Raw genomic sequence first — 14,411 nt, 5'->3', positions numbered from 1 at the left:
TACTTGTAACTGGAGATCTTTGACCCCAGCCCAGCAAATGGCCAGAACAGGGTCAAGTGAGGTCTTGCTCTTCCCATCATTTGCAGCCTATGATTACCTGGACACCTTTCCCAACCAAGTCCTGAGCATCTCTACTCAGCCCAGAGTGCCTCCTCTAAAACCAGAGGCACACCATGACAACACTCACATGCACAGGTTCTGAAGTGATCCAAAACCATGTGCCTGGATTGGCAAAGCGGTCTTTTCTCTGCAACCGTGTTCCGGGGGGATCACCCAGCACCCTGGGATGACTACTACCTAGGAGGTGTTGTTCAGCTGCTGCCATGGCAATCCTCCATCTGTGAAGCTGGAGGAGGCTGGGAGGAGGTCCCAGGGGCTGAAGCTCTGAGGGCTGATCCATATGCACACAGCTTTGCGGGAACCCAAAGAAATGAGAGCAGGGCCTAGTAAATGTATACTCGTTTAGCACACAAGTGTGGGGGAGTCTTGTTGCATCTTACCACCGTGTGTACATAGTGGCCACCAGTGTGTGTGTGTGTGTGGTGTGTGTGTGTGGTGTGTGTGTGCATGTGTGTGTCAGTGTGTGTCTGTGTGTGTGTGTGTCTGTGTGTGTGTGTCTGTGTATGCGTGTGTCTGTGTGTGTGTGTCTGTGTGTGTCTTGTAGGAAGGAATGCACACACACACACACACACACACACACACACACACACACACACGTGCACCACTTGTCTTTTTTAAAACTCCAGAAACTATAGTCACAGTATTCGATGCAGCAAATGTCCAAAGAATTGCCATTGTCTTAAACAATAAGTAAACATTGTCTGCCAAATCAAGACTGCCCCCAAAACAAACAGCATTTTCAATAACAAGCCTAAGTATAAACAAAATTAATAGAAGAATTTATTCATAATTGCTGGACATAGTGGCACGTGCCTGTAACCTCAGCACTTAGGAGATGGATGGAGTAAGAGCAGGAGTTCAAGGCCATCCTGAGCTACATGAGCCCTTACCTCAAAAAGAAAAACTGACAGTTTATTGTTAAAGATCTTATTTCAAGTTAAAGACTCATTTTTATCCCGGATTCGGAGCTCTCAGAATTCCATCTCTTCTTGAATTTCCCATCTCCATCTGGCTTCGAACCTGGGAATCAGATCCTGCATATCGATGCACAAAGGCAGACTTGAGCACTGAAACATTCAGCGTGTGGGTCAGTTTGGCCCCTAGAGCAGGCTAAAAGAAAGTCCGCTGGGCGGACTCAGAGATCTCAGAGATCTCAGAGTCTCAGAGGACCAGGGAGGGAGAAAACTGGGGTATGGCCGTGCTTAAGACAAGGGAGGTGTGAAGTGAGTCTGCCTTCACAGAGAGACCTTTGTGTTCAGGTCTCTGATGCATGCCTTGCAGCTGATCTCAGCACCCAGAGCTGGTGCATGCCCGTGCAGCTGATCTTAGCACCCAGAGCTGGTGCATGCCAGTGCAGCTGATCTCAGCGCTCAGAGTTGATGCATGCCCATGCAGCTGATCATGTCAGCACCCAGGGCTGATGCATGCCTGTGCAGCTGATCTCAGCACCCAGGGCTGATGCATGCCTGTGCAGCTGATCTCAGCACCCAAGGCTGGTGCATGCCTGTGCAGCTGATCTGAGCACCCAGGGCTCACTAGTGGGCTTGATGTATCTTCATGGACAGTAGAGGATAAGTGAAAATTTTCCACAACCCAGACGATCACATCATAGGACTTGCTCCCATCTGGTTTTGTAACTCTGTTACAATAGGGCTCCCAGACTCCTGGCTTGCTACCATGCGGTCCCTCCTATTTACAACTTTCCCCTGTGCTAAAGCGATGAAGAAGGCCCCTTACTCAGTAAGAAGCTCCCAGGCCTTCATAACTAACACTCCAATTGGAAAATATAAAACAACCACTCATAAACACAGGTGCAGGGATGTATGCTCACACATAGACCCATTCTTATACCTCCCGATCAGCTACGACCAAATCCACGTAAGTTTTCAGAAGATGCGGCTGGAGACACGGCTCGGCGGCTAAGAGCACTGACTTCTTTTGTGGAGGAGCTGAGTTTGGTCCCAGGACCCACATCAGGCAGCCCTCAACTACCATTAACTCCAGGCCCAGGAGAGCGTGACACTTCCAAACTCTGCAGGCAACTGCACCCATGTTCACACACACACACACACACACCAATAAAAGTAAAATCTAAAAGAAAAGGTTTCTGGAAGACTAAACATGAACAAAAATGGTCCTGTCGGGTCATCACAGTGGCTTCAGCGTTTAAATGATCTTACACATCACTGGCCCACACACAGGACAGGCAATGGGCCGTAAGAACCCTTCATCAGTGTTATGTTGGAGCCTGGTCCTGGGTCTGCACCTCCTCCCCCACCTTCCCACCCCCTACCCCCACCCCACCCCCCACCCCAGATGAGCTGTGTGGTCTCACATGACTGACTGAAAGCCTCTCAATGTTTCTTTCTTTCTTCCTTTCTTTTTTAAGTGGTGTTATAACGTTTTAGGGACACTTTAGGTTCACACACACACAAAAAAATAAAATTAAGTAGAAAGTACAGAGCCCGTATATGCACCCCCTCCTCACCCATGACTGACAAGACACAACACTGTATGTTGGCCACTATGTATGCATTTACCCCAATACACCATTATCACACACATTTGGAGGTGAAGTTGGGGCTCACTCTTGACCATGAGCATTGAGTGTGTTTGAGGAACTGTGTTAGGACAGGATACCCACCATTGTGTTGTATGGGGCAGGTGGCCATCCTACAATTCCTCTGCAGCCACCGCCCCCTTCCCGACGCCCACTGCTCCTTCTCTGTCTGCATAGCGTGGCCTCCTCTGTAGACTATGGCTGTGGTCCCCCAGTGCTGTGTTCCTTCACTTGGTAGCATGCCCTCAAAGCTCACCCAGTGGCTCCTCGCGGCTCCGTTCCCCAGCACTAAACAACATTACATTTCTCAGACAGACCAGAGTATATTCAACCATTTACTTACTCAATGGCATCTTGGTTGCTTGGCATCTTTTTTTTTTTTTTGAGATAAAAACGTCTAAAAGCATCTATATGTGACTTTTATAGGGAAACAAGCTTTCAGCTCAGTTGGGAAAATATCAGGAATCATGATTGTTGTGTTACGTGGCGAGACATCTCCATTGCACACTGATAGACTGACTTCCCTAGTGGCTGCACTATTTTTTTTCCATCTGTCTATGAATGAGAGCTCAATGGCTCCTCCCGGGGTTTGGTGGTGTGGGTGTTTTGGATTTGGACCCTTCTTATACGTGTATCATGGTACGTTACGGCCGTGTACCGTGCAGTTCGTGCAGTTCACTACGGCATCAAACACCTTCTCAGATACTTCTGTCTATCTGTACATTGCCATGCTGGAACATCTGTGCTCAGACCTGCTGTCCATCCTGTAGGTGAGCATTCATTTTCCTATTCTAGAACTGCAAAGAAGGCTCTTCGGATTCTTGTTCCCCATTCCCTGAGACTTCTGCAAATACTCCCTCCAGCTGGCCATTCTCTGGGAGTGTCTTTTGCTCTGCATAAGTTTCTTGTCTCAGTGAGGTCCAGCCTGGCACTCACCTCTCATGGAATGCACCCTCCTCGGAGCTGTATCTAGGAAGTTGTCATCATCCCCAAATCATCCAGATGTCTCCCGTCTCCTGGGAGACTCATCATTTTATCTGTTACCCAGATCTATGGCGGTTTGAGTCCATGCTTTGTGATGATTGGTGTGAGGTTTGTGTTTGGCTTCTTTCCTATCTTGTTTTTGTGTGCCTAGCAGCTCTACCGTTTGCTGAAATAGCACCATTTGCTCCTTTGTCGGAAAGCAACGTGTGTCCTGCACAGGTCCTTCATGGGCCACTGACTCTTACCAATACTACATCATCCCAGCTGATGTAATTGGTTTACTACCAGACTTGGTGTTTGCTAGCATCAGTCTTCTGTCTTCACACTGTTTCTTTAATACTGAATGACCCGCTTTGTCTATCCTGAGTCTCATGCGAACTTTAGAGCACTGATTTCCACAAAATAATCTACTTGACTTCAGATTGGTATCATGTTAACTCTTAAGATCAAGATAAGAAGAGAAAAATTCTTGACAATGCTGGTTTTGTTAGTTTATCTGGTTCTTCAGGGTCTTTTACCCCTCTATAGTCTTCCTCACACAGATCTTATATATAATTTAGGAAACATACCCAAGTATTTCATTTCAAGGGGAGCTAATTTAAATGATCACATTTTTATATTTCAGATTTTAATTGCTCATTACTGGTATATAAGAAAGCAGTTGGCTTTTGTATACTAATTTATGTCCAAAATATTCATGTAATTTTTTTTAATCTTGGTTTTGCCGAGGGGGAGTGATGCATGCCTTTAGTCTCTGCACTTAGGAGGCAGAGGCAGGTAGATCTACGTGAGTTGGAGGTCAGCCTGGTCTACCTCTAGAGCTAGTTCCAGGGCAGCCAGGGCTACACAGAGAAACCCTCTGTATTGGAAAAAAAAAAATATTTTTTTTAAAAATCATGGGGGGATCCAACCGTCTAGAGTTATATTAAAAAGCAGTGATTCCCTGTTCTAGGTCTGAACAGAAAACAAGTTTCTGTCAGTTAAGTGAAATGGACCAAAAGGAAGTTTTAAATGCTGCTCCCCTAGTTCAAGAAATGCCATAAGTAAATAAATAGCAAAAATAAAACTTAAAGGTTCCACTACCCATACTTTATAAAGAGCTTTTTGTTATTTATAAAAGTTTTATTAATAACTGCAAAAGGCTTAGCAGCCAAGATGTATTCTTGTGATAAGTGAATAAGCAAGCAATATCTAAATATTTAAACATTCCATAATTGAAAAAAACTATCCATAAAATCATAAAATAACATTAAGTGAAGATTATTAAGTTAAAAAAAAATCTAAAAAGACCATGATACGCTGTAATTTCAGGTATCTTACTTTCATAGTGGACAGCTGTTGGGTTTGATCAAATTCCCCCTCTGCATAAATCAATAGTAAAAACTTTGTATTAGCCCGCAATTAACGTGGATTACAGGCATTTATTTTTAAACATTGAACTGGTTTTCTTCTCTGGCATAAATTCTACTTGGTCAAAGTATATAATTCTTTTTATGCATTGTTAGATTCAACTTGGTGAGTAGCTTGTGGCTGAGTCTATTTGGACCTGTGTTCGTGGGAGCTACTGATCCGTAGTTTTCATTTACTGAAGTCTCTTTTCCTTGTTTGTTCTTAGGGTGACGCTGGACTCCTAGTGTGGATTGAGAAGTATTTCTTCTAATCACATCCTCTGACAGAGATTACAGAGAATTGATATATTTTCCTCCTTAACTGCTTGGAAGAACCCACCCAGATTGAGCCCATCCGGACCTAGTGCTTTCTGGTTGGAAAGGTCATGAATAATTTACTTAAAGTCGGGGCTGGAGAGATGACTCAGCGGTTAAGATTGTTGATTGTTCTTGCAGAGGGTTCAGTTCCCAGCGCATACATGGTGGCTCACAAATCACCTATAACTCCAGTTCCAAGGGACCGGGCACCTTCTTCTGGCTTCATCCGGCTACTGCATGTGTGTTGTGCACATAAACTCAGGCAGGCATTCAAGCTCATACACATAAATAAAAATCATCATAACTTTAAAGCCTATAATGTATAAACATTTTGGATTATCCATTTCCTCTCATGTGAGTTTTGCCAGACTGTATGTTTCTAGTAATGAGTCTAACTTCAACAAGCAGAGAAGTGTGGATGCGTCCTTTGCTGCCCTTTCCGTATCTACAGGGCCCATAGTTATGCCCCCTTCCACCCACATCTACAGTGGTGTCTAGTTCGTTCGTGCTCGCTCGCTCGCTCTCTCTCTCTCTTTCTGTGTGTGTGTGTGTGTGTGAGACCAAACAGAAATTTAATAACCTTATTTTATTTCAAAGAACTAGTTCTTGGTTCCATTGTTTTTTTAATTGACTTCCTGTTTTCAATTTCATCAGTTTATGCTGTCGTCTGTATTTCCTTACTTGCTTTGGATTTAATTCACTCCTGCAACTTAGATGGCTGACTTCAGATTTCTTTTCTGCTTGACGCGTTTGATGCTATACATTTTTCTTCAGGCTCTATTTCTGCTTCGTGTCTAAAATTGTGATTTCATCTTCACTTAGATCAGAATATATATATAAAATTTCTCTTGAGATTTCTTTCTACACCCCTGTTACTTAGAATCGTGTTGTTTGACCTTAAAGTGTTTAAAGATTTCCCAGGTCTGTACCTATTATTGCTTTCTAGCTTAACTCCACTGTGTTCTGGAAAGGGATACTATAGAATTTGTATGGTCTTAATGTGTTAAGGTGTTGCTGTGGCCCAGAATGAAGTGTCCTGCTGGCTGATCTTTGTGGAATAATGTCACCCATTATTCCAGCCTTCGTACGACTCTCTGTCACTATGATCCTGATATGAGTTTCTAGTGTCATCCCCATCAATCTATCAACCTAAGTCTACGTTATTCTTAAACTCATGGTCCCTAATTGGGTCAGCTTTTAACTTTGTAAATTCTTCCTTTGTAAATTCAACTGCCAAAAAAATGCCCCTCTCTCTAGATCTCCTTCCTCAGCCACATCCCTCTCTCATCTCCTACCACACTAACCCAGGTAGCAGATAGGTAGTTATTACGTAGGCGCCTTGTGGGGGCACTGTGACCTCCACCAAAGTAGAAAATTCTCCCAGGAAGGTTAGAATCATTGATGTAAAATAACACGCACTAAATAAGAAAGTCAGCCAAGGGATGGGGGAGACAGACCTGTTCTTCAGGACACTCGCTGCTCTTACAGAGTTTGGTTCCAGGCACCTGTGTCAGGAGACTCACAACCACCCGTCACTCTAGCCATAGGGGTACCTGATGCACCTGAACACACGTGTACATTCTAATGCAAACAGATACCCATAAATAAAATCAGTGTTGTAAGCGACCCAATGCCAGCATGCTATTGGCAAGCTGATTTCAGCACAACTCCAGCTGTGCACCGCTGGAAACAAGCACGAGGGGACTTCACCAGAACTATGCTGATACTGAATCAAACACAATAAGGAGAAGCTTAGCCCTTCAGGATGCTCAACAGCCCTACTGTGCTTTAGCTGTGCCACACTAGCCCTACTGTGTGTTTTAGCTATAACATGCTAGCCCTACTGTGTGTTAGCTGTAACACGCTAGCCCTACTGTGTGTTAGCTGTAACACGCTAGTCCTACTGTGTGTTAGCTGTAACACGCTAGCCCTACTGTGCTTTAGCTGTAATATGCATTAGCAGCACTGCTTTTTTCTGCCTTGTTTTAGTTATATGCCCAAAGCAGAAAGAGGAGATTCTTTCCATTATTGCTTACAAAATAATGAATTATATCTACCTTTCCCAGTAAAGGGCCAGAGGCTTGCTTGGCTGAGTAAAATAGGTTTCTCTGTGTGCTAAGATAGAAAAAGAAATTATTCTATAAAGTCTCCTGGTTCAAAAGTCCATCACCAGTGCCAGCACCCTTTCAGAGAATCCGACTGAGGGTCTGGAGACGCCTGTGCTCGCACGGACCACGAAGATCTCCAACCATCACACGGTCCTATCAAGACCGAGTCAGGAGCCCTGGGACTGGGTCTGGGAGCTAAGGTGTCATGAGGTCCCCACTGGGCTCCACTTCTAAAGAACACACCAGGCTGGAGCAGTTAGGGGGTTCAAGTTTGCTGCCCAGCACCATACAGGGCAACTCACATCTGCCTGTAACTCCAGCTCCAGAGAATTAGTGGTCCCTTCTGATGTTCTCAGGCACACACACACACACACACACACACACACACACACACACACACACGGCATAAACTCACACAGACATGCACACGTGCACATAAATTTAAATTAAAATTTTTAAATGTTTTGAGCAAACATAACCCCCCTCCAAAAAACAGACACACAGACTTATTCTTCAACTCTATCCCCAGCAATTTCCCTAAGAACTTGAGCCTTTAATAAAATGATTACGTCCTACAGAGAAAGAAGGTTTTTATTCTCAGGTGTGTGGTAATCTTCGAGGCTGAGAGCATGCTAAAACGCATTTCTGTTCTAAGAGATCCAGCAGCTAACTAAAGCTAGACAAGGACACTTGGTGGGTGCTTGGTGTGCAGTGAGCAACGTCTTAAGCAAGGTACCCTGGGGACACTTATATCTCTTCCATTGTCCCCAACAAGCTACCACCCCACGGCCACTATCTCCGACTGTGTGGCCACACAAGTCCCTGTGAGCAAATGCTGACCCCCATATTACACATGCAAACAGTGAGTCTAGTTTTAGGGATAAAGATCCTGGGACACACTGACAGGGATTTAAAGACAGCAAGCCAGCCTCTCTGACAACAGAAAACAATAGTATCAAGTGGCAGAAGGGACATATCTTGATAGTCCTTGAAGCCTTGGAAGTGAGAGATCCAGAGGATCAGACATAAAGATCTGCTGAGGGGGACCAGGGAACAGTGCCTAGACTGGCCTACACAGGGTAGACGACTCCCTGTGGGATCTGACAAAAATACGTCGTGAAAACTGGCGCTAAATTGTAGGCAACTCTGAAGTAAAGGCAGGAGGGCTTTACTAGCAAAGCCATAACAGTGTCAAACCAGCTCCTAACGCTTTACGGTTGAACCAAAGGACACAACCGTCAAGTGCTCCCAAGTAATTGAGTGAATCTGGGGGGGACGGGGAATAGTAAAAAGTAGAATTTCAATGGATGTAATAGGGAATTACAAGCCCAGCAAAATCGTATTCAGAGAATACTGAACAGTCCCTGTAGCTTTCTTTAAGCAAACACCAATGATCTTTCAGAAAGAGACAGGAAAACACGCGGAGAAAAGTCTTCCCGCCTCCCCCAAAAAAATGAAGGCTTCAACTTTTCCTCGCAGTAAAGTAGCTGATATCTGCTTCTGAGGCCACTGTTGCCAACCACGCTTTTGAAAAGGGGAAGCCAGGCAGACCTCGGGCCCTGGTTTGACCCCTGACCCACACCTCCTTCCTTTTGTAACTCCCTTTACTCAACTCCAGGTATGTCTGCGCACGGACAACCAGGCAAAAGCATGCTAAATGCAAAAGCACAAATTATGTATTGAGAAATCTCTACAATGCCAAATTTTTTTAGAATAAATAAATATATATATATTTAAGAACTCGCTGTGTTAGGGAAACTGTTTACATACTGAGGCGTTTCTTTTTTTTTTTTTTTTTTTTTTTTTTTGAACTGGAACAATAAAAGAATAATTTGATATGGCCTTGGTTTCTTATATATACACACATACATATTCGTCCAAAGACGTCATCGTATACTCCAGGCAAGAGAGTGAATTCATCTCAAAGTTCAAAGAGCTGCCACGTGGAACCTTGTACCCAGGACACACGGGTGTACCATAACTGTGAATGCCCAGTGCCCCACCCTGCCCCCATATTTTCCTCTCCCCATCCTTCCCTCTGCCCTGTGGTCCTGCCTCCTGTGCCTCCCCAGCACACAGCCCTGGAATGCACCAGGGTGTTTCCTCTCTCTCTTTCAATGCTGCTACAGCAGGAAACCTGATTTGGACAGCTTATGGGACAAAATCGGTGTCGGTCCCTGTTTGCAGATGCATCGCTGTACTCCTGGCTCTGATAAAGCCTGGACTGAAACCTGTGGTCATGGTATGGGGGGTAGCGATACAGACTCTCTGCTGGCTTCCACACACGACACAGCATGCTCTCTCTTTCCTATCTTGGCTCTCCCTACCGGCTGCTTGGGTTATAGTTTTCTTCCACCACAACTCTTTTCCAGAAGACCAGGCTCAAGGGAATCACGAAGACATGCTGTGGACACTGTGAGTCTTAGGTCTTTCTTTCCCAAGTGGCTACTCTAAAAAAAAAAATCAATTTCCCACTCTCAGAGACTCCTTGGGATTGGATCCTTACAGCACAAGGACTACAAGAACAAACAGCCACCACTGCATACATGAGCTCACTGTTAACAGGTGAGGGGCACCTTTCAAGCATCCCTCGCCTGATGCGGACAGGCCGGCACCAATCAGCAACAGAGCTCTCTATCACGGTTTAATAAGGATCAGGATAAACAAACAGGCCGAATAGGTGTTTATTCAGGGAGAAATAACTTACAACCTAGACAGATGAACGCCAGCAGGCTCCACCGGATGCCCTCCTCTCCGCCTCCGCCAGCCAAAGAGCATTTCGAGGCTCCTCCTCTGACCTAATTCCACAGGTCACTTCGGCCCCTGGCTCCACCCCCCCCCCAATGGCGTGGTCAGTGCCACAGTAGCAAAGTGAATACCTCACTACAGCTCTCCGGAGACTCACTGAACTAACTAGTCCAGAATGCAATTGGAAGCACAGGATTATAGCGCCGAATTGAAAGTTATACTGCTGGTTATGTATTAAACATATGGAGATGACCCAGCATAGCTATCCTTTGCATTTGAGAAGATACCAAAGCCAAATACCAATTCTCATCCCCAATGTGTTGCAGGGGCTTTAGCCTCAAGCCAGGAGGGGGCATCAGAATATCAACCAAGGAGCCAAGGCCAGCAGGGGCATGACGCTGGCTATTGTTGGGTTTCAGTGACCTCCCAAGGAAAGGTGCTGGTCAGTGCTCCTCCAAGCTGGCACCTAGTAGGTAGGTACCCAAGGGACTCGCCTCGTTGTGGTAAATGGAGAACAGGGATCAGGGCGTGAGAAGGTTTCGAAACAACAACAGCTTTATAAGCAGGGGCCTCCACTCTATGCTTACTCCTGCCTACGGTCTACTCTTAAGGCCTCGTGGACACACGGAGAAAGTGTCTTCTGGTTACACTACAGGCCGGCCCCCACTAGTACTCGGGTGCCGTGTTATGACATCCAGCAGAGAGCAGAGGCAGGTTGGGACTGTCCTCAAGTACCAAGGCTCTACATTTCCAAGACTTCTTTTAAGTTTGCTACTAAAAACAAAACTATATAAATTTACAGTTGAATGTATTATGTTTAAAAGCTAACATTTGAAAAGCATTTTTAAAAAATCATCTGTTCCTAGTTTTCTCACTGCAACCGACAATTATTTGTATTCTTGGAGCTACGGACACCTGTCTTATCTGGGCGCCAGCGCATTCCTTCCCAGCTCCACATTCACTGACAGCAAGTTTTTGAAATCAGGCTTGGTGGGAAATTCTACACCACAGAAACTGGCACATTCTACAAACAATGACTTAAGTTTCTCCAGAGAGCCCGTGGTTAACATTCGCCAGAACAAATGAGAGATGATTATGAAGGACTATGGAGAAGATGGGTCTTTCCAGCTGACCTGACTACAAGGGTCTTCTCTTTGTCCACATCATCTGCAGGGAGAAGGCTAGACTTTGTTATGGGCAATGGCTTCAAAGGGTGTGTAAGGTCCTTGTAAGAAGCTGGATGTCCGGTGTGAAGAAACTCGGATAGGTATCTCTGATCTGAGTGCTGAGTGTGTGAACATCCCTGTCCATGTGGCTGCTCACCAGTGGTCTCCATTGAGTGTGTCAATACCCCTGTCTGTGTGGTTGCTCACCAGTGGTCTTCACTGAGTGTGTAAATGCCGATTTCAATGTGGTTGCTCACCAATGGTCTCCATTGAGTGTGTCAATACCCCTGTCTGTGTGGTTGCTCACCAGTGGTCTCCATTGAGTGTGTGAATGCTTCTGACTCTGTCCCTGGTGTGTTCTTCTCCACAGGATTCCATCCCCCAATTAGGGGCTTCAAATAAGCACTAATTTTTATCACAACTTTCTGGGTTGGAAATTTGAGGAGGGTGTTCCCAGGAAGTACGCTCTGAGCTATCAGTGAGGTGCTTAGGCTTCTTTGAGTTGCTTTCTGTCTCTGCATCTGCTCCCCCAAGGGACTCCACGAGACTGGGATCTTCATAGGAGGGAGACTCCGTGTGGCCATCTTACAATACAGCAGCTTGGCCTGGCGGCAATGGTCTTTAATCCCAGGAGAGGCAGAAGCAGGTGCAAGGTGATTCTTTGAATTTCAGACCACCCTGGTCTACAGAGCAAAGGGAAACTCTGTCTCAGAAAAACAAAACAAACAAAAAGATAGTAGCTTCTATAGGACAAGAAACTGGAGCTGCTTGGTCAACTGAGACACCAGGAATGAGCAATCTCTTGCTCAGCTCTGAGCTCCTCAAAGTCAGGTGCAGAAGGTAGAGATTTTTGTAGTAGAGACACTACCACAAAAACCATGGCAAGTTTGAGTTGCAGACAGGAATGTGCCCAAATCCAGCAGCCTGATTTGTGACCCCTTGAGTCTGACTGTATCAGTCACTGTCTTAAGGTTCTGTTGCTATGGTAAAACACCATGACTAAAGCAACTTAGAGAAGAGACAGTTTGTTTCAGCTCACATTTCCACACCACAGCCCATCAGCGAGGGAAATCAAACCCGGAAGCAGGATTTGAAACAGAGGCCATGGAGGGGAGCTTGATCCTCGTGGCTTGTTCAGCCTGCTTTCTTATAACACCCAGGACCACCAGCCTGGGGTGACAACACCCACAGTGACTGAGCCTCCTCACATCAATCAATAACGAAGAAAATGTCCCACAGGCTTGTCTTCAGGGAATTTCAGGCCCATTTTCTCAGGTGACTCAAGTTAGCATAAAACTAGCCAGCGTGGTTACTTTCCCGTTGCTGTGGTAAATATAAAATAGGCTGGCAAAAAGCAGTTTAAAGGAGGAAGGGGTACGTTTTAGCTCACAGTTCCAGAGGGCTACAATCCATCCTGGTATGGATAGAGAAGGCATGACATAGTCACACAGGAAGCAGAGAGAGAGAACAGGAAGTGGGGACAGGCTGGGAAACCTCAAAGTTTGGCCCCCGTGATGTACTTCCACCAGCAAGGTAAAGAAAGGTTCCAGACCGTTCACAAGCGGCACTAACAAGTGTTCAAACACACGTTTTATGTCAACACCACAACACTGGTGTCTTTGGTCCGTTTATCATCGTGCACGCTTTTTTAGGAAGGAATTTGAGGCAGAGAAGTCACACTGGCCATGGAACTGTGGGTGACAAACAGTTGCTCTCCTGTGCATCTGGCCTGCAGAGGAGCATCTTTGCTGTGACACCTCCATTGATGGACTGCTACCTGGGAAACCCCAAACCTGACGAGCCGAGCTTAATTATCCCCCATTACTATGACAAAACAGGTGTACAGAAAGTTCCAGTAACCTGCCCTGGGCCTGACAGCTTGGGAGCCAGGACCTCCATTCTTACATCCACAGAGGCTGTCCTCACCTCCTACAATGTCTAAAACTAAAATTTCCTTGTGTTCTATTGGCTGCCAGAATTTTCAAGAACTCTTGAATGGCAGTGTAAATGGAGGTTGGCAACAATTTATCTATAAAACATTCAGATTTGGAACTGTTTCTGGTGAATCAGAATGCTTGTCAATCTCATCTGTCTCCACCAATTGAGACTGTCAGCATTGATTAAGACAGGGTGACCCGAAAACAGCCGCCTCCAATTACTCCATTAGCAGCCCCTGTGAGCTGGTCACGAGCCCTGAGATGGGCGTGACTCAGTTATCCTTTCCACTCTAACATTAGCTCACATGCCCCCGACATTAAGGAGATTGTTCATGGTAGGCTATGAGAGATGGGAATCTAATAGAACTAAACTAAACCTCTGGTTCCTGGAGAAGTCTGCCCCGAGAGATGGACCATATGTCTACCTCTGCAGAGATGAAGGACAGTGGTGTTGCTGGAAAAATGCAAGGGTTCAAACTCCATCACACAGTTCAATCCAGACGGCCTCAAGTCCAGGCATAGTGTGACATTGCAGAGCATAGCACATCCCCTAAGAGCCCAAAAGGGAAAGAACTTTTTTGACCCAAGATGGACCTGGGCTGGGGAACAGGCAGGATGGAAAAAAAAATCTTAAAATGCATACAGAAATCCGGGTATGGTGATGCACCCCTTTCATCTCAGCACTTGGGCAACCGAAGCATGTCTGAGTTCCAGGCCAGCCTGAGCTGTATATCAAACTCTAGACCAGCCAGGGATACAGGGAAACCCTATCTTTAAAAGAATAATCATTGTTTCTGGTTGCTACATTGTTTCTAGTTGTCTTATTGTTTCTGGTTGCTACATTGTTTCTAGTTGTCTTTTCAGTGCATGCTGCTTTTCAGACCTGGTTGGTCTGAGAGCCTCGGGCTGTCAAAAGTTAGGGCCCTCCTGCAGCCAAGATCTACCCCTCCCGTGCTACTTTGCCCGGAGGGCTTGAGTTTCTGACAGGAGAGAGACGGCACTGGGTGAGAAACCCCACGGTGTGCGGGAACTCCATACTAGGTGAGGAACTCTGCACTGGGAATCCTTTCTAACCCCAAGCA

General features: G+C 45.7%; 1 protein-coding gene across 1 annotated transcript in view; it reads left to right on the top strand.

The window, feature by feature from the left end:
• Kcnj6 (potassium inwardly rectifying channel subfamily J member 6) overlaps nt 1-5,783 on the top strand; it is a 62,917-nt gene extending 57,134 nt beyond the window's left edge. Inside the window, exon 3 of the mRNA XM_051191929.1 lies at nt 5,280-5,783. Within this exon, the coding sequence (XP_051047886.1) occupies nt 5,280-5,284 (5 nt within the window). The 3' untranslated portion in view covers nt 5,285-5,783. The remainder of the gene's footprint in view (nt 1-5,279) is intronic.
• Nucleotides 5,784-14,411: the final 8,628 nt, after the last annotated feature.

The sequence above is a fragment of the Phodopus roborovskii genome, unplaced genomic scaffold (assembly GCF_943737965.1).
Source record: "Phodopus roborovskii unplaced genomic scaffold, PHOROB, whole genome shotgun sequence".
In the NCBI taxonomy this organism is placed as follows: Eukaryota; Metazoa; Chordata; class Mammalia; order Rodentia; family Cricetidae; genus Phodopus; species Phodopus roborovskii.
This window is presented reverse-complemented; position numbering and strand designations above follow the sequence as displayed.